Below are 19,270 nucleotides of genomic sequence, written 5' to 3' on the forward strand. Positions count from 1 at the left end.
CCACTGCCAGAGTTGACACTTGGTTGTTTGTAGCTCCAAACACCAGCCTAAATAAAAACATATCGTTTTGTATTTGAGAAATGCTAACGGCTTAGCAAGCTTCCAGAAGATGCTGTTAAACGTTATTAAATGGAGAACGGCTTGGTAAATACCATGATGTTGAATTTAATTCAGTTAGTTTGAATCATGTTTCTGACCTAAACCAATGAAAGCAGTAAAATAGCAAAATATAATGCAGAAAGATCAGGGAGAGATTTCCTGGTTGAGAGTCATAGTACTTCATGCTTCGTTTCCTCACCTGTCTGGTAATAGTTCTCCTTCCTTGTCTGCTCAGTGTTTGAGGCAGGAGCTGCCTACTGCAGTTCATGTTCCATTCTTGGCATGACTGAGCTCAAGTCTCTGTTGCCAGTAGTATTTCAAGAAAATGGTTAAACAAAAGGCTACTTGTACCTGCCTCTTTGAGTGCCAAAGAACCTGTACTGCGGTGCTTCACCAAAACTAGTTGGCAAGTCCAGCATTCTGCAGCTCATTAAGGTAGAATGTGGGAGTGCCACAAGCAGACAATAGAAGATCAACTCATAAAAGGGGTGTGAAATTCCAAACTAGAATCACCAGGTTATTGGGCAGTGGCTCATCTCACAAATATTCCAGCGAAGGTACTGACATACAGCTATGCTTGAACCCTTGGCAAATATTTGTTATGTTAAGGGTTCACTGAACACAGTAGACACGATTCCTTTTGTAGCTTGCAAAATAGCTGCTGTTGTCTTTTTCATTGTAATAGAGGTACTATATAGACCTCTTTCAACCTGGGGTCCAAATTGCATTTTGGGGTGGGTGGGTTTGGGGGCTACCTTCCAAAGGTGGGTGGGTCTGAAAGAAAAAGGGGCACAGCCAAAATACAAAAAAGCACCAGTATATTTTAGCTTAAAGCTCGTATTGACCACTGTTAAGAATAACTGTCTTGCTGCCATTATGATTCATAACAGGTCCTGTAAGTTAGACTGTTACCTTAAATTAAAATTCAAATTGAAGAGAGAAATGGGAGGGCAGACTTCTGTACTATTTGTTGCCTTGGCTTTTTAATGTAGAAACTCAACTCTAACTTAGGGGAGGAATCACCCCTCCTGAGGTGGAGGCTTGACTTCTTTAATTTAGCTCCTTTTGAGGATGACTATGTTGTGTTTAAATTCCTAAACTATGCCCGGTCATAAAACCACTGATAAAAATCTAAAATCACAAACATTGAGAAGCACAGAGATCCCATCCCTCTGAGCCTGAAAAGAATGGTCTGGTATTGTCTGGGGAGGTTGGGCAGTGATGAATCAGAGCAAACCCAAAATCCCAACGCCATAGTCCCTTTTCACTAGGGTGACCATATGAAAAGGAGGACAGGGCTCCTGTATAGAAAACAGTTGCCTAGAAAAGGGAATTTCAGCAGGTGTCATTTGTAGATATGGAGAACCTGGTGAATTTCCCTCTTCATCACAACAGTTAAAGTGCAGGAGCTATACTAGAGTGACCAGATTTAAAAGAGGGCAGGGCACCTGCAGCTTTAACAGTTGTGATAAAGAGGAAATTTCACCAGGTTCTCCATATATACAAATGACACCTGCTGAAATTCCCTTTTCAATACAACTGTTAAAAGATACAGGAGCCCTGTCCTCCTTTTCATAGGGTCACCCTACTTTTCACAGAGGGTCCCCTTCCATTAAGTCCCCAAAGGCAGGATCCTGGTAGTGATGGAAGATGAAAGGAGCCGTAGAACAGTAGTATGGGGTTTGGAGTGGGCTTCCCCTAGTGATTGTGGTTTCAGCCTATGGAGGGAGCAGCAACAGCAGTGATGTTGCTGGAGACTGAAGCTCCTGCTCTTGGAGAGGAGAGATTACTGTGCGACACATTTACTCTGTCTTCATTCTCTCCATACCATAACAATTTTGGAACATGGCTCTTTTGAGGCTTAGCAGCTTCTATTTCTGCTGCGAAATTCTTTATTTACACATTATTTTATATGACTTTAGCCTTTTTTTAAATTGAAAAATAACACCCAAACCACCCAGGTACCTATCTATATGCAAATGACAAAAGGGTGAACCCCTAGAACAGAGGTGGGGGACCATTCTCCCCAACCAGCCTGCAGTGTCCCCTCCTTACCCGTGGTCCCCGGAGCAGCAATTAAACTTGTAGGGGAAACAAGTTTAATTGTAAGCCACCAAGATGGCTTCAGCTATGGGGCGGTATAGAAATGTAATAAATAACAATAATAAAATAATAATTTCCATTGGCATCAGAGGCTTTTTTAAAGCTTAAATGGATGCAGTGGGGGAAATTTGTGGGGTCACAACTGAGGAAGGAAGGTTTAATCCACTCCATGTATGGCGCCCCCCCCACCCCCAATCTTCCCATGCTACAATTAGGCTTGCTAAAAAGCCTTTCAAAGGAAGACATTCAAGGCCTAATTGCAGTGCAAGGGTTGGGGAATCTGTCTCTGTGTGTAGCCTTCTTTTTGCTGGGCCCATTGGGCCAAAAATGTTTGCTCACCCCTATCCTAGACAATACAAATCATACAGGTTCACGCTATATAGAATAACTTTAACTGTTGGGAGTTATCGGCTTGAGTTCACACAGCTGAAGATAACACGCAGGGCTGGTCCAGCTTGGATATTAGGGCAAGCTTGCGTTGGTGCTCCTGTGAGCTTTCCTTACTCCTGTTTCAATGAAAAGGTCACTTACTAAAGCTGCTCCTGCCCATGTACAAACTGTCTGTTGTTGTTGTACCCTACTTTTTGCCCAATGCTGAGCCTCAAGGTGGCTTTACAAAATTAAAACATATACAGTTAAAACCTATAAATAGAAATATACATAAGTTGAACACATAATTAAATATGCTTCAATATTTAAACGTTTAAAATTTAAAATACACATAACAATTTTAAGAGTCCTATGCATAGACGGAGGTCCAGATTATTTGCCAAAGGCCTGCCGGAACAGAAATGTTTTTGCTGCCTAATGCACTATTATCTCCGTGGAGTCTTTCCAGGTAATAGCATAGGACACTCCTTAACATAAAAACTGTGCTGGCCTTCACAAGGTTATTTGACTTCATTTTTTAGGGTTCTCAATTGCTTCTTAACTCTTTTATACAAGAGAGTTCCTGAAAAGTCAAATCATGCCATGGGGAACATGTAGCATCAACCACCATGCTTTTTGCACTATTCAGTCTCTTCACTTGGAGCTTTATGCCCCATAGTGCATCAGATGGCAGAGAGCATCAGAGGATAGATTTAATAATGGCACAGAATGTTACATTTTGGCTGGTTTATGTAATGGTTGAAGGAGCAAATTATTGAATTTGGTTATGTTTCCATTTTTCTTTTAACAGAAATGATGTTTGTATACAGTCTGCTGCCAGTCTTTAAAACAGTTTCTGAAACAGGATAAAAATAAACCCAGTTCTGGAAAAAACTGCCTTATTTCTCAATGTCTGGAACACCGACACATGTTTATTTATAAACTGAAAAAGAAATCTCAAAGAAACCTGCTTGTTTCTTTATCTTTGAGGTGACTTTTACAAACATCGTAATATTCCTCTTGCAGCAGAACCCGTGCCTTTGTCTGGTAGTATCCAGTCCTTGGGGTGGGGGGAGAGCTGGAGATGGAATATTTAGAAGTGGAAAATTCCATGAGGATATTGAACTTTTTTAGCATCGAAGGCAACAAACAGTCTATGTAATTATCAGCTGCTTTCTAAAGAGGAACAATTAGGCAAGCAGGGAATGTTGCACAAGTGTTGCTGGTTATACTCATACAAATTGGAACATGCTCTAGGATAGGGGCTGTATTGTTAGTACACCAGTCCCTTGGGCTTCTGCAGTTCTGTATCCACAGAGGCGTTGCAGAATTCCTGGAGAAGATAACTCCTGGGTTGGAGAATGTCAAGGCTTAGCATGTACTAACCAGTCTGGTAGAGTGGTTAGAGTGTCAGACCAAGACTCGGGAGACCTGCGTTCAAATTTTTACTCAACACCGTAAAGCTTATTGGGTCATATTAAGCTAGTCACTCACTCTCAGCCTATCCTATCCCATGGGATTGTAGTGAAGCCAAAATAGGTTGGGGAGAAAAATATGTCATTCTGAACACCTTGAAGGAAGGGGAATGAATAAATAGCTGCCTTTGTCCCATTTCTTTCCCCCCAGATAGGGAGAGTCTGTAGCATAATGCCAGAGTATGAAAACTGCATGGTTTGAGGACCATAGTTCAACCCACGGCATCTCAGATTAAGGGATCTTGGATAGCAGGCTACATGCAAGACACACACACACACTGCAGACATGACTTTGCTATTTTTTTGGGTATGAATTTGATGGTGTAGAGCTGACTAGCAGTTACACACTAAGCACTGAATTCACCTGTCCTGGGTACTTTGAATTACAGTGATGATCCTTTAGCCTAAAGGTGTTTTTTCTATGTCTTTCAGGACAACCTTGAGCATGTTTGCTCAGAAGTAAGTCCAATATTGCTTAGTTGTGCAGCCTTAGACTTACTAAGATCATACTAAATAAAATGCTCGTTGGCTTAACTGGAAATTGCCTTAATTGTTCTAGCTCTTTTTTCTTTCATTTTTAGACATTCTCAAAGACATGAAGGATGACTCTTCCATTAGTATCTTATGTTAGTATGTGCTTGTACTTTGTGGCAATCTATTTATAGCTCTCAGACAGAATTTTAATAAATGCCTGGTTTTGTAGACAGTTATCACGTGCTCCCAGTTAATGGCACATTATAGCTGCTGTGACAATCTGAAGGCTTTCTTTTCATTGTTTTGCCTCTCTGAAGTGTTGCTGAGGTTTCTCACATAGTCTTCTTTCCCAAGTTACAGTGGTTTGGCTCATATTTGGACAGCCTTTTCCAGAAGGTGGTGTGGGGGATTTTGGCTCGCCCCTATGGCATTTACACTTTAGAGACCCTGAATTTGCTACCTTGTGCACCGTGCTGTTTAACATTTCCATGTTTGCATTCTCTTCCCCTCCTTATTGTTTCATTATGATTTTATTAGAATGTAAGCCTATGCGGCAGGGTCTTGCTATTTACTGTTTTACTCTGTACAGCACCATGTACATTGATGGTGCTATATAAATAAATAAATAAATAATAATAATAATAATAATAATAATAATTTAGGGTTTGGTATCATCAGTTTCTTTTTCATTGAACTTGGGTGAAGCGGTGACAGAACTTACACAACGCCCAACCATGGTTTGGATGAGACCTAATAAACTGAGGTTTAATCAAGAAAGAGGTCATTATTGGGGAGCGTTTTTTTCCATTTAGGTTAGTAGTGTTCAACCAGTTCTGAAAAGGGTAGCACTCTCCCTAAGGGATTGGATTTATAGTTCGGAGTGCTTATAGATCCATCTTTGGTATTTGAGGCACAAATGTCTTCAGTAGCACAGGGCATCCTTTTACTGGCTTAGGCTGGTATGTCCATTACGACAGTGCCTGAATGGTGATAGTGATCCATTCTCTGGTATTTTCCTGCCTGGGGTATTATAATGCATTGTAGGTGGGGCTGCCTTTGAAGACAGTCCGAAAATTTCTGTTAGTTACAGAATTTGGTGGCAACAGTACTAACTGGAACCAGTTGCTATGATCATATTATGTATCATTTCCACTGGCTTCTGGTTTGTTTCAGGGTTCAATTCAAAGTGCTCATCTTAACCTATAGAACCTTGATTGTCATCTGGGGCTGTGCCCATGCATATTAAGATTCCACAGGTGGCTACTCGTGACTGGGAATTTTTCTGTGGTGGCCCCCAAATTGTGGAATGGCCTTAGACAGGTCTGCCTGGGGCTGACTTTGTTGACTTTCCAGCACCAAGCAAAGACCATTTTTATTATCTTTCTGCTTGTTTTACTCCTACGGATATGTTTTAAAGCTGCATATTAAAATGGTCCTTCTCTGTGCTACCTTAGTATTTATCTTCCACATTTAAAATGTAGCTGCACCTGTGTTCAGTTTCTTTTGTTTTAAGTGATGCTGTTGGTTTTATTGTGTTTGTTTTTATTATGTATGTCTACATGAGAGCCTTGGCTATAGTGCAACTTATAAATGAAGTAAATAAATACACTATTTTCTATTGTTTTCCCTTAAGCATAGATTAACAGTGGTACTGGTTGACCATAACTAGAAATGCTATCATCTAGAGCAGCCTGCCCTCCAGATGTCTTGGACTACTATTTGCATCATCCCATGCCATCAGGCCATTGTTCGTGCTGGCTTGAGCAATGGGAGTTGTAGTCCCAATACATCTGAAGAGCACCAGGTTGGAGAAGTCTAGTCTAGAGTTTCTGAAATATGTATCACCTAATATCAGAGACTGGAATATTTATTTATTTATTGCATTTCTATACCGCCCAATAGCCAGAATTCTATTGACATGATAACAAGGAGACCAGGAAATTGTGCAGAATTTTGTTCAGACTAAAAAGTAGGGTTTTTTCATTCTCATAGTCAGAGAGATAAGATTTCATACCACCATCTTGGGTTCCCGCTCTTCATTGTCCCAATTTCAGAAATGGTGAGATATCATAGGGGCAAAATTTCGGTGTGGAACCCCCTACTACTAGCAGATATTTTCCCTTCAACTGTGGTGTTTCCTTTTCATGTGAAACTGAAATCTTAATCTGAACTGAATCTTAAATTTTTAAAAAAGGCAGAAATCTAATTATTGTGTTTGTGTTTCTTCTCCCCCCCCCCCAATTTTCTTCAGAACCATAGAGCAGACCCCGAAGAACTTTTCACAAAACTAGAACGCATTGGGAAAGGCTCATTTGGAGAAGTCTTTAAAGGAATTGATAATCGGACACAACAAGTGGTTGCTATAAAAATTATAGACCTTGAGGAGGCAGAAGATGAAATAGAAGACATCCAGCAGGAGATAACCGTTCTAAGCCAGTGTGACAGCCCTTACGTAACAAAATACTATGGCTCCTATTTAAAGGTAATGTATACATTTGCTTCATGTTTACTGGGGGAATGCAGTCTTGTCTTTGATGGCTTTTGAAAGCAGCAAAATTCATGTCTCGAGATATAGACTGCAGGAATGCTTGTCAGGTTCTTTTTATCTTGGACAAAATGATCACATTTATTTATTTATTTATTTATTACATTTATATACCGCCCCACAGCCGAAGCTCTAAAAATGGTAAACATTAAAAAGTATACAAAATTTAAAAACCATCAAAAACATAAAAACAACAGTATAAAAACAACAGGATCCATTTAAAAAAACAACAATTCTGGGGTCCATTAAAGACAAACTTAACGTTGTTAAATGCTGTAAAAATGTCTGGGAGAAGAGAAAAGTCTTGATTGGCGCCGAAAAGATAACAATGTTGGCGCCAGGCGAGCCTCATCGGGGAGGTCAAGCATAGTTGGTCAAGCATAGAGTCCGAGTTTGGTTCATTGTTTGTATAGTGATTTTGATACTCATGTTCAAAGATTTTGGAATGATTAGAAATACTAAAGGCATTTCAACTTCCAGACCCTCCAAGTGTTTAGTGTCTGGCTGTTCTTTGTTTGCTTGTAAGTTTTATTGATTTTATAGTACATAAAGCTGAGTTACACATAACACTAAACCTAACAGTGGTGGAATATCTTCACCAGGCCATTTGACTCCTACAAAGGTGGGGGAAAGTATATTCGGGGACCTCCGCACAGGGGGAAGTGACAAAAGTGTTAAAAGTTTTAGGTGGCACACAGGACTGCTTTTGAAAACAGTCTGGAAGCTTCAGCTGGTGCAAAATAGGGCAGCAAGATCATTTACAGGGGCTGGTCGATATTTATTTTATTCATTTTATTTAAGGATTTTTATGCTGCCATTCAGCCAAAAAAGGCTCTCATGGCGGCTTACAAAAGTATTTCTTGACAGTCCCTGCCCACAGGCTTACAATCTAAAAAACATGACACAAAAGGAAAGGGGATTGGGAGGGAGGAGGAGGAAAAGCAAAGCAAATTCAGGCACTACAATCTTAGTTGGAAAGTTCAGCAGTTACAGGTGACAGCAGGAGGGAGGGGGCTCTCAGCTGGAGCTGGACCCAGGCACGGTGGAGAGGTGCCTGGCTGCTGCTTCCTCCCTCACTGGTGGCCTCTCCAGAGACAATATGCACATATTACTCCAGTGCTTTGTGATCTGCACTGACTTCCAGTCCATTTCTGTGTCCCAGTTCAAAGTGCTAGTTTTAACTTTCAAAGCCTCAACTGACTTGGGGTCAGTTTACCTGAAGGTACCTGAGGGTCATCCTCAGAGGCCCTTCTCCAGGAGTCCCCTCAAAATGAAGTGAGGCGGGGCAGGGTGGTGGTGGCTACTAATAAGAGGACCTTTTCAGTTGTTGCACCCCAGTTGTGGAATGCCCACCCCAGAGAATTCACCTGGCGGATATGGTGTGGTCTTTTCCTCACCAGGTGAAGACCTTTTTATTCTCCCAGTTTTTATTGTTAAAAATCTGTTTTTGTGCTTTTAGAGCTTTACACTGCGGCAGGTTTTTACTCTGGATTTATACTGCAGTTTTAAAAAATTTAAAGTATTATATTATGTATTACCATGTCACTGTTCTTTATAGTTTTAACTGTTGTGAATCACCCAAAGAGCTTCTGCTGTTGGGTGCTATGGAAATGCAAGAAATAAATTATATAAATAGATGAGGAGAGTTTCTTACTTGGCCAGACCTTTTTGGGGTGGTTTTTTTTTTTTACTTAAAAGTAATGCCATTCTTATGGAGTATTCTGACACAGTATATTTTGTCCCCTCAGGTTTTGACAATCTAGCTGCCTTAAACTCTTATTTCCTAGGTGAAAAGGCAAGGTTCAAAACAAATAAATCTTCAGGGAGAGGTTTCTCCCTCCCACAAATGTGCCAAGAAAAGCTAGTCAAATATGTTGGCCCAGCACGGGCTAAACAGTGGTTTAGCATTACAAGGTTGAATTCCAGAAAGCCTCAGGGTGGTGTGCTCCCTTATCTTCCTCCGGAATGGTCGTGAGGAGGAGATTGGAAGCTTCCACTTCTATTTTGGATTAACCACACCTTAATGTGTCTTCTAAACACTAAACTGTGACTCTTCTTAACTATGGTTAGTGGAAACAAGTCTGCTTCCTAAATCATGGTGGGGTTTTTTATATATATATAATTTTTATTAAACACTAAATAAAAAATACATCAACATAAACATCACACACATAAACAAATCATAATACATGACAAATTACTTGATTATTTAAGTGTTAGCATATATATTTTATCCATAAACAGAATCAAAAAAGAAAACAAAGTGCTCCCCCTTCCCTTCGGGATCATTCCTGATTCCAAAACCTTAAGACCTCTTCTGGAGGCGGTTTCCCACTTCCCTTAAAAAACACATATTCAAGGAACTGTCTCCAAATCCCCTCAAATTCATTCATTTTTGCTATACCTCTTCTTACTTTAAGATTACATGTCAGTTTCTCACTAATAGCAATATCCCAAACTAAATCATGGTTTGAATTTGGTTTGTTTCCACTAACCACAGTTAAGACTAACCCATGATTTGTCAGGTTTGAATGACATAACAACCGCAGTTAATTAAAAAAACTGGAGGAAAAGAAGGAGGAAAAACAGAAGAAACTTCATTGTGTCCATGCCAGAGGGGGAGAAGAGATTTTGTGAGCCCAAGACTAAGATCATTCTCTTATCGTTAGACTATGACTTAGGATTCGGCCCAAATCAACCCATAAAGTGAGGGGTTTTTTTTAAAAGAAAAAAACCTAACAGATTACCTGTAGGTGAAGCTAAAGCCCAGAATTTCATTTCTGTACATCCTCTGTAATCCATAACTTTGTATATAAAGTTACTGCAATACCTTTCAAATTGAAAGTACTTTGGACAGAGAAGCAGGCAAGAGAAGAGAGAAAGACCTGTGAGAAAAGGAACATTCCTCTTAAAAGGGTGATTTAACGGGATATAGAAGGAAAGGGAAGAGAAGACAAAGGGATGGATAGGCTGTAGGTCACCTGTCTGGTTTCTTCTTTTAGTATCTTTACTATCAGTCACCTCTCCCATACATCTCTTCCATCCTTCTCAGTTATTTTCATATATACATTTTCTCAGTCTGGGAATTTCCTCAATCTAGGTGATGCAGTGTCATTTCCTTTGCGCACGCACGCACACACACACACACCCCTACACCTGCACACACACTCCTTCTTCTCTTCTTCCAGTCATAAGGAAGAAGGCAGCAAACAATCAAGTTAAAGGGGGACACCTTAAAAGAAAATTGTACACCATAAATATATGACAAAGCTGCCCAAACAGCACATTCAGAATCACGCTCGCTATCAGTCAGATATGCTGTACAAGAATTTACAAAACAGCCAGGTTTTCACTACTTGGCAAAACACCATTAGTGATGACCAAGGTGACCCTCAGCAGGGCTTTCCACAACTGCAGTACCATGATTGGAAAAGACTTCTAAAGTTTGCACATCTGCCAAGCCCCAGACAGAGGAGGTTCATGGAAAAGGGCATCTGTTGATCTCAGATTGGGTAGAGGTATATGGGAATATAGGTAAAATGTTGCCTTTGATGTTACTTGTAAGCTGCCTTGGAAAGATTTCTATCTTGAAAGTGGGATATAAATAATCATAATAATAGTTTTCATGGAGACTTATGTTGGCTGTTCTGGAGCCTGAGCTAGAGGCGAAGAGGCTATTTCATTCTTCAATTGGATAATTAGGATGACAGCAAGATTTTCCCCATTTACACACTGCAGTCAGCTGTGTGCATATCTGGGAAATGGTACACTTGTTGTCTTATGTCTTCCCCCCCTCCCCCGGTAGCATCAACCAGGATCAAATTGCATTTCAACACAAGGCGTATTTTTACAATAGCCAAGAATACTAAATAAACATGGAGTAAGACCATAACGAAAATAGGTTAATTTCCTTAGGGAGGCAAGGGTGGGAGAAGAGACCAGAGAACTTTGTGCCAGAGATTCGGCATAGTTTCACAACTCAAACACACAGTACAATCTTATCAGAAATAGTCTGGATTGTGCAGACCGCCCTCCTCCCAAATAGTCTGCAGGAGTTACAGTGTAAAAGATTTTTATTTAGCACTTAAACTATGTCACGCCCCACACAATTTAACCAGAATTGCTTCCGCCTCATGCTAGGGATTCAAGAATGTGACCGTGTCCTCTACAGTGCAGGCAGTATACTTCCTTGGCCTGTAGCAACTAGTGAGGAGTGTCCTTGGATGCCTGGGCAAAAACTGTACACACCCAGTTACACTTTATAGGAGCGATTTCTTTGAATCATGATTGGAAAAACACAGTATTTTATTCTTTCCTGCTGTGTAGGCCTTTCCAAGTCACATTCTAACCATCCAAAGGTATCTGTGTGACCACACTGTTTGCCTGAAAATGAGTGCTTATTGCAGGTTTTTCTTCCTGGCACAGTTGGGCTTTGTGAAAGGTGCTAAAAGTAGCAAATGCCTTGCCTCCTGATTTCTGACCATTGGAATAAACCCTCACGGTACAAATGCAGTCTGTAATCCTCTGTGGTTCTCAACAAAGTATTCTCTATTCAGTGCCCGGACGTGGAGCATGGCTATCCTGCACCTTGGTTTGCTCATTCAGTTGTGCTCAGATTCCAGTCTGTATTCAGAAAATGGTGTTGGGTTAAATCTCAGCCTTAGCTGGGGATCCTGATCTGAAAATTGCTGACAAACCTTTGTTTGGTATTAGCAAGTGGCTGAGAGAGTGCATGCAGTACCAAGTGTGGAGTTTTCTGCTAGACCAACGTCTTTGCTGTAGACACAGATCTCTTCATTTGGAAACAGAGATCTGAAAGCTGACATTCCCTCAGCTATATAAACATTACAGCTGGCTTAAGATGCAAATATCTTGAGTGATAAAGCTGTTGTGATCAGAGCATTGTTTGAAGAGATTAAATGCCTTTTTAGTAGGATCAGTTGGTATTCACAGTGAAGTACGTAAGCTTTTGAGATGCAGAGACTTTTTTTCTCAGATTGAATGCGCAAGCAGTGGAAAAGGGAAATAAAAATGTAGCTCTTATTCTGCATTCATGTGTATATTCCATAAGCACAGCATAGGTAAAAGGTGTTACACATTGAAACTGGCAGCAATAAAACTACATGTTAAAAACCCATTGAAATGAAAGTGTCTTTTCTGGCAAAAGAGACAGAAACAGGAGACTGACAAATTTCAGTTGGCAGAGCATTCCAAATAGTGGCACTGCCACAGGAAATACCCAATATTGTGCTCATTTGCCAGGTCTCCTGAAATGGCATGGAGAACAAGCCTCTGAAATTAATTCCTGGGCAGACATATATGAGAGATTTTAAAGGCTAAAACCAGCTCTTTGAATTAAGCTCAGAAGCAAATAGGAAGCCAATGTAATTGACATAAGATCAAAGCTATATGCGCTGACCTGTGATTGCCACACAAATGTCTAGCCTCTGCATTTTGAAACAGTTGAAGATTCTAGACAGTCTTCAAAGGCAGCCCATGTAGAATACATTAACAGTAATCCAGGCTGGAGATAACTATCTGAAACAAACAACTACCGGGGAATGCGATAGATCAAGAAAACCTCCAGTATTTCCAAAGAGAAATCCTTGTGTTAAAAGTCTTCTATCATGGAGAGTCTTGGATTGGGCAAAGTTGCAGTCTAACTAAATCAGCAAGAGCCTCTAACATTACCACTACACTAGGCACTTCATTAATCATCATCATCATCATCATGATAATTACAACAACAATCATGACAACAACAACACCGTTCTAAAAGAATCTGCAGGCAAGGGCTTAATGCCCTCTCCTCACTCAAAAGTAATATTCTTTGCAAAGTAAAAGCTTGTATACTGTGTTAAACAGATATTGTTCCAGCAGTTTTATAACTACGGGCACTTTTGCAAAGGTCCCATATAAGCAAAATACAAAAAGCTATTGAATTGAAATATTCTACTAACCACATAGCTATTTCTTGTAGTTGCTGTTTGGATTGCAGGTTGTGGTCCTTTCCAAAAAAAATTTTTTAAAAAAACAAACAAACCACTGTTCCTTTAAATTGTTTTCATAATAGCTTCAGTAAATGATTGTTTACTTTTCTCAGAATGCAAACAATGTTTTGGGAAAACTACTTTTGGTGAAACCATTACAAACATGACGGTCACTATTATGAAGTAAATAAACATCCCAATGTCAGAAATCTTTTTTAATATGTTTAAAATAGAAGACTTTGCTAACAACATCTAAGCCTGTTAGTGATTTAAATGTTTGGCCTATTTTTAGCCTAAGATATACAATTGACTTGAGTAGCATTCAACTGTCCTGAGTAGATGTGATCTATTTAATTTGCTTACTTATCATAGGTTTTGACTTTCTTAGTTAGGGAGTATGATGGGATGTGGATTTGTCATTATGCCCGTTTGTTGAGGTTGGGTTTTGGAATCCTTCCTAGGAATGAAAGGGGTTTTCCTGGGATGCAGGCATATAATGACAGCCTTGAAACATGAAGGATCTCTCTGTGTGTACAGAGAGTAGTATAGTTTTGGAGAAACAGTTGCTGTGACACTTAAGTGAATTGTTTATTACATTATTATGGTGGTGAGAGCAATTCACACATTCAGGCGGATGAAATATGATCAGTCATCACCCATGTTTGGATCTTGTCACCTCAGGCAAACATTCCCAACGGGGCACCAGGCTTGAAGGTGCTTGAAGGCAATACTAACAGTCTGAATGTGTGAATTTGCCCGTTATGCTACCAATCCAATAGCTTAAGCTGGCATGAAAGATATCCATTTAAGGAGAGACAGTTCTCCCTGGTGTGATGGTAGATAGTAGAATTTTCCCTACCAGGAGATGGGAGGATAATTAATGAAGAGCCTGAAGCAAGTTTCTCTCCCCTCCCTGCAACTAACCTGCTCAGTTCTTTTCTGTCTCCAAATACACTCTGTTCCTGATACTGTCTTGCACACTATTCCTGCTTCTTTTCTACTTTCCCTTAACACCCCCTTTTTGGACATGGCTGAAGCCAGACTGAAGGACAGGGTACCAAATACACTTATTGAACTTGTTCTTCAGGAACTAGCACTGTGAATGCATCTACATCTCTTCCTGCCCAACTTGCACCTACGAATTTTGGGGTGTGAATTTTGCTTGCCTGTGGACTTCATGATAAGATGGGTTGATGCAAAGGGTGGTTTTGCACGATAGTGGGAAACGGTGAGTTATTTTCTCTCCCCACGTGTGCTGTTCACGAACTGCCTAATTAGCATAATTCCCCTCGCTGGCACAGGTTGTCATGATGTTCAGACCTGGCAAGGGTGGGTAGCTGGAGTAGTTAACAAACCACCGTGAGACCCTAGAACTGTTTCCAGGTTCAGATGCCCAATAACTCGTGGCTGGCAAGGGTAATTATGCAAATTTGGCAATTCACGACCAACATGTGCAGGGAAGGAAAATAACCCACCATGGCTTATTTTCTCTCTGTGATTGTATGAACCCAGTCAAAGACTTGTCTGTCCTTTTAGGGAAGAGTACACTGACCTCTCTTGAAGAGTCTAACATCTGATCTGCATTCCCTTTTAGGGCACAAAGTTATGGATAATAATGGAATACTTAGGTGGAGGATCGGCATTGGACCTAGTAAGTATTCTAATTATTTATGGCTTTTTTTTTTTTTTTTTTGCTTTCTAATGTTAGCTTACCCATGTAAAGAGAGCAGTTTCATTTCTGAACAAATCATGAGTGGCTATTTATTTAAGTTGCTGCTTTTTGTAGCTTTTCAGTAAACGTACCCCTCTCTTCAAGAAGTGTAAGTGTCCGTGTCTGGGGAAAGAATGTAGGGGAGGGGAAAGGATGTAGGATAGGGGCCGTAGCTCATTGGTAGAACCCCTGCTTTCCATGCAGAAGGCCCCAGGTTCCATCTCTGGCATCTCCAGGGCTTGAAAAACTCCTGCCTGAACCCCTGGGGAGCTGCCTCCAGTCAGTGTCGACAATACTGAGCTAGAAGGATCCATGGTCCAACCCAGTTGAAGGCCATTTCCTATGTTCCTTTACACTAGAAGTCTACATCTTAGTTTAATTTCAGTATACTGAAATCTGGACTCTGGAGACAGCTGATTCTCTTTATATGTTTTATAGGTTTGTATAGCACATTAGTGTTTAGATTGTTATGTAATTTTACAAACTAGAGATTTTAGCTTGTAAGTTCCTGTGGGGTAAGGGCCTCTCATTTTGTTCCCTCACTTCTCTTTGCAAGAGCCATGCCAGTTGGGCAACCCTTGCTTTTGTTTATAGATGGATAGCAGGCTTAGAAGTTGCAATTTTGGCTGGGATTCCCAAGTGAGTCGGTGCCTGGGCAGGGATCAGAAGTCCTTGAGACAAGTTGAGTGTGCTTTTTGCTGATGCAATCTTGACTCTTGTTGCACAGGACTTCTGTTGATGCAGTGACTACAATATGTCTAGTTGTGGACATGAGCGTTGGTTGCAGGTTGTCTGCCTTGTGCCTTAAAATATTAGAATAAAGTGTACAATGCATTCTGCCTTTTAGCGTTGCCATCAAAAAATGGTGCAGTTAATAAAATGAAAGGTAGGATGTTTTATCAGCTTCAAATATGCAAAAAAAAAAAATGTTTCTCTTGGAAACAGTTCCCGGGAGTGTACCGTGGAACCAACGCACAGTAAATATTCAGTGTTAAAACTGACCTGGCTTTTCCATTTTTGGCAGTTTGAGTTTAAACTATGAAAGGGCCCATTGCTTATGGCAAATGCAGCGTTCATGATGGATACGGCATAGGAGGGACTAAAAAAGCAAAGAGCTCTGGGTGGTGATGTGTGGTTTTCCCCTATCCCCCAGCCCAGCTCTACCACAGCCTTGTATAGGAGACCCACCCTTTTCCTGTAAGATAATACTGCTCAGTGTTTACGCTTATGAGTTCCTAAAATATTATTAGCACTGTGAGCTTTATTACATCTTTGCAAGCTTCGTAGCAAGCTGTGGCTTCATCCCACTAGAATTTTAGCACCTGCACAGGTTTTTCCACACAACTACCATTCAATCCAACCCTTCCACTCCTCTCAGCTGGAATTTAGAAAGGCAAAAAATGAGTCGCTGCTCTTAAGTAGGAACTTGTTCTGCAGTTGGGGCTAAGGAAGCAGATTTCAGAAGAAATCTCCTGAATATCTCCTGGGGTATATCACCCGTGTGTACTGGTTGTTCTAACTGTAGCATCAAAACTTGATGATCATTAGGCATCACAGACAGATTACGTCACTTTAAGCAATAGTTGGTGCCGGCACATGTTTTCTGCTGCAGGCTCTCAAGTGATGTGTTGCCCGGTGATCTAGGTATTTGTACAAATTGGCCCTTGTTGGCGATAGAAGGGACCTGCAGGTAACAAGCTCCTGTGAACCCCCGTTTAGATCCTCATAGCCTGGTTATCTGCAAGGAGTGGCAGTCTATGCTGGTGGCCAATGGAGGGCATTGCACATATGTTGTGTGCAGAGTTATTCCCATGTTGATTGATAGGAGCTCTCACTGGTTTCACTAAGTCCAGGGGTGGAAAACTTACAGCCATCAAAACACGGTTGGACTCTCAACTCCCACCACCCCAGACCATGGTCCATGCTGGCTGGGGCTGATGGAAGTTGGAGTCCAACAACATGTGGATGGCCATAGGTTCCCCACAGTCTAGTGGATGTTTTCTTGGCAGAGATGGGAGGAGGAATATAATCTTTGCTCATGATAGCCACATTCAAAAAGATTTCTTCAGTGTGGTGAGCTGCATTTACTAGGGCATTATACTGCTTCAAGCTCTACAATCTTCTCTAAAATCCTACGTTCACCAAAACTTCTTGGGGAGATAAAACATCCCTGATGTTTGCTTAACAGTGTTTCCAAGTTACTTGTGTTATCCACATGTTTTTGAACAACCATTTTATAAACAGTTGTGGGACATCTGTTTTGAACTTTTTCATTGATTCCAAATCCTTTGTAACAGAAAAAAGAATGGCTCTTCAAACTCACTGTAAAATGTGTCTTAACGAATGGTAAAGGCCAGAGTTTAAAAAAGAAAGGAATAAGTCTTATGAAATGCCCTTATTTTTTCTAAAGCTCCGTGCCGGCCCATTTGATGAGTTCCAGATTGCTACAATGCTAAAGGAAATCTTGAAAGGTCTTGACTATCTCCATTCAGAGAAGAAAATCCACAGAGATATAAAAGGTGTGTATAAATTGAAACAAGTGTAAGGGCAAGACCCCTTTAAGCACTCCAGTCGCTTAGGTTTTTAAATTAAGTTTTCCACTTTTTCCTCCCTTCAAGCTGCCAACGTGTTGTTGTCAGAGCAAGGAGATGTTAAGCTTGCAGATTTTGGAGTTGCGGGGCAACTGACTGACACGCAGATTAAGAGGAACACCTTTGTAGGCACACCGTTTTGGATGGCCCCTGAAGTCATTCAGCAATCGGCCTATGACTCAAAAGTAAGACCTTTGGTTTGTGCCTGGAGGCGATTTGCTCATTTGTGTGTGACTTGACTGGAGTTGTGGCTGTGAATGCAGACTCTGATAGCTATATGTCAACTTGGCAATGTGAGCTTTTTGTGCATCTTTTTAATCTTCAAGAGCAAGTTCCTAGCCCTGATTATTGTAGATGAAAAGCCCAGAATCGTGTGGAGTGTGAAAACTAGCACGGGCCTTCATGTGTCTTTAGTGCGAAGGCTGCCTGACACATGTTCCTGCTCGCTTCTGGCTTTTGTCCTCTTGTGCTTAGAAAGCTCCAGCTTTTCTGCTTCCCATGCCCGAAAGCATTTAAACAAAGAATGCTATACTATCCTCCAAAAAGCCCAAGCAATCTGTAACCAGAAATATCGTGTGCAAACTTGCACACATGTTGCTTGGGTTTCAGAGTTACAGACTTTCCTCTTCCTTCACTTCAGAGTTGTAATAGTTTCTTTTCTGGGTTTCCTGTTGGGCTCTGTTTCACACAGCATAATCACGCCCATCTGTGTTTTTTTTCCTGAGCGAGCACTTCCACAATTTGTCATAAGCATGACCGCAAAGGATATCAAGCTGAAGAAAGTTTGTCAGTAACTGGGGTTAAAACTGCTACTGAAAGAGCACACCCAGCTCCATACGGACAGGCACTTCTCCGTGGTTGTCCCAGTATCCTCAGAGCACAGAGGCCCGGTTTGCTGCGTGGTGTGCGCACCTTTTCAGTTCAGTTTAAAACTTCCTGCCTGTGTTTGGGGGGGGGGGGGGGAAACATTGTTCTTGTTACGATTTTGCCATTCAAAATAGCTGGCACTGTATGAGTGTGATGTGTCTCTTTCCTTTGCCCACAGGCTGATATTTGGTCACTGGGAATCACTGCTATCGAACTGGCCAAGGGAGAGCCCCCTAACTCAGACATGCATCCAATGAGGGTTCTTTTCCTCATTCCCAAAAACAACCCTCCAACCCTAATAGGAGACTTCAGCAAACCCTTTAAAGAGTTTATTGACGCATGCCTGAACAAGGACCCAACTTTTGTGAGTGTTACTCTTCACTCCCTCGGAGTTTTGAAATCTGAATGCTTTTAGTGTTTGTCCGCTCTGCACAACAAAAGCCAGGATTGAGTGAAATGAATACTTTCAGATCATCTGTGGGATTCTGAGGCATTCAGTACCCCTCCGGAAGAGGGGGGTATACAGAGAATTCACAAAATACAGTGGGATAGAATAAGTCTGTACATTTCGATAGCTTTCTATTTGATCCGGGATACTGCAAGAACAAATGGGACGGTTGGAGCACACTCTGTTGCTTTACTTACAACTTTATTTATTTAATAATATTTATATACCACTCCCCATTCAAGGTTTTCAGAGTGGTGGACAAATTGAATAAAAGAATAAAAACCGAATAAAAAAATTACAAATACATTTTTAAAAGAAACAAAATGCAATAAGCTGGTCTTATTGCACTTCAAAGAATGGATAGAACAGGATGGGACTAGAGGGTTATCTAAGCTTAAATCCCTTCCATTCCCAGCTGAAACTTGTAATAAAGGCTTCACAATGTCTTGTGTTGGGGTTATGTTTATTCCTGTTTCCTGCTCGGTTCAATGCAGAGAGTTGGTGCAGAGGACAAGATAACTTTTATTGGCCTAATGTATGTTGGTATAAGAATGTGCAAATGTTTGGAGTGAACATTTGGGGGAGGCAGAGTGAAAAG

General features: G+C 40.9%; 1 protein-coding gene across 1 annotated transcript in view; it reads left to right on the forward strand.

Annotated features, from left to right (window-relative positions):
• The window catches only part of STK26 (serine/threonine kinase 26), a 37,612-nt gene that overhangs the window by 11,962 nt on the left and 6,380 nt on the right, over positions 1-19,270 (forward strand). The window contains exons 3-7 of the mRNA XM_063142012.1: positions 6,772-7,002; positions 14,650-14,706; positions 17,177-17,285; positions 17,385-17,542; positions 18,403-18,588. Of these exons, the coding sequence (XP_062998082.1) occupies positions 6,772-7,002; positions 14,650-14,706; positions 17,177-17,285; positions 17,385-17,542; positions 18,403-18,588 (741 nt within the window). The remainder of the gene's footprint in view (positions 1-6,771; positions 7,003-14,649; positions 14,707-17,176; positions 17,286-17,384; positions 17,543-18,402; positions 18,589-19,270) is intronic.

This window comes from Elgaria multicarinata, chromosome 15 (assembly GCF_023053635.1).
Source record: "Elgaria multicarinata webbii isolate HBS135686 ecotype San Diego chromosome 15, rElgMul1.1.pri, whole genome shotgun sequence".
Lineage (NCBI taxonomy): Eukaryota > Metazoa > Chordata > Lepidosauria > Squamata > Anguidae > Elgaria > Elgaria multicarinata.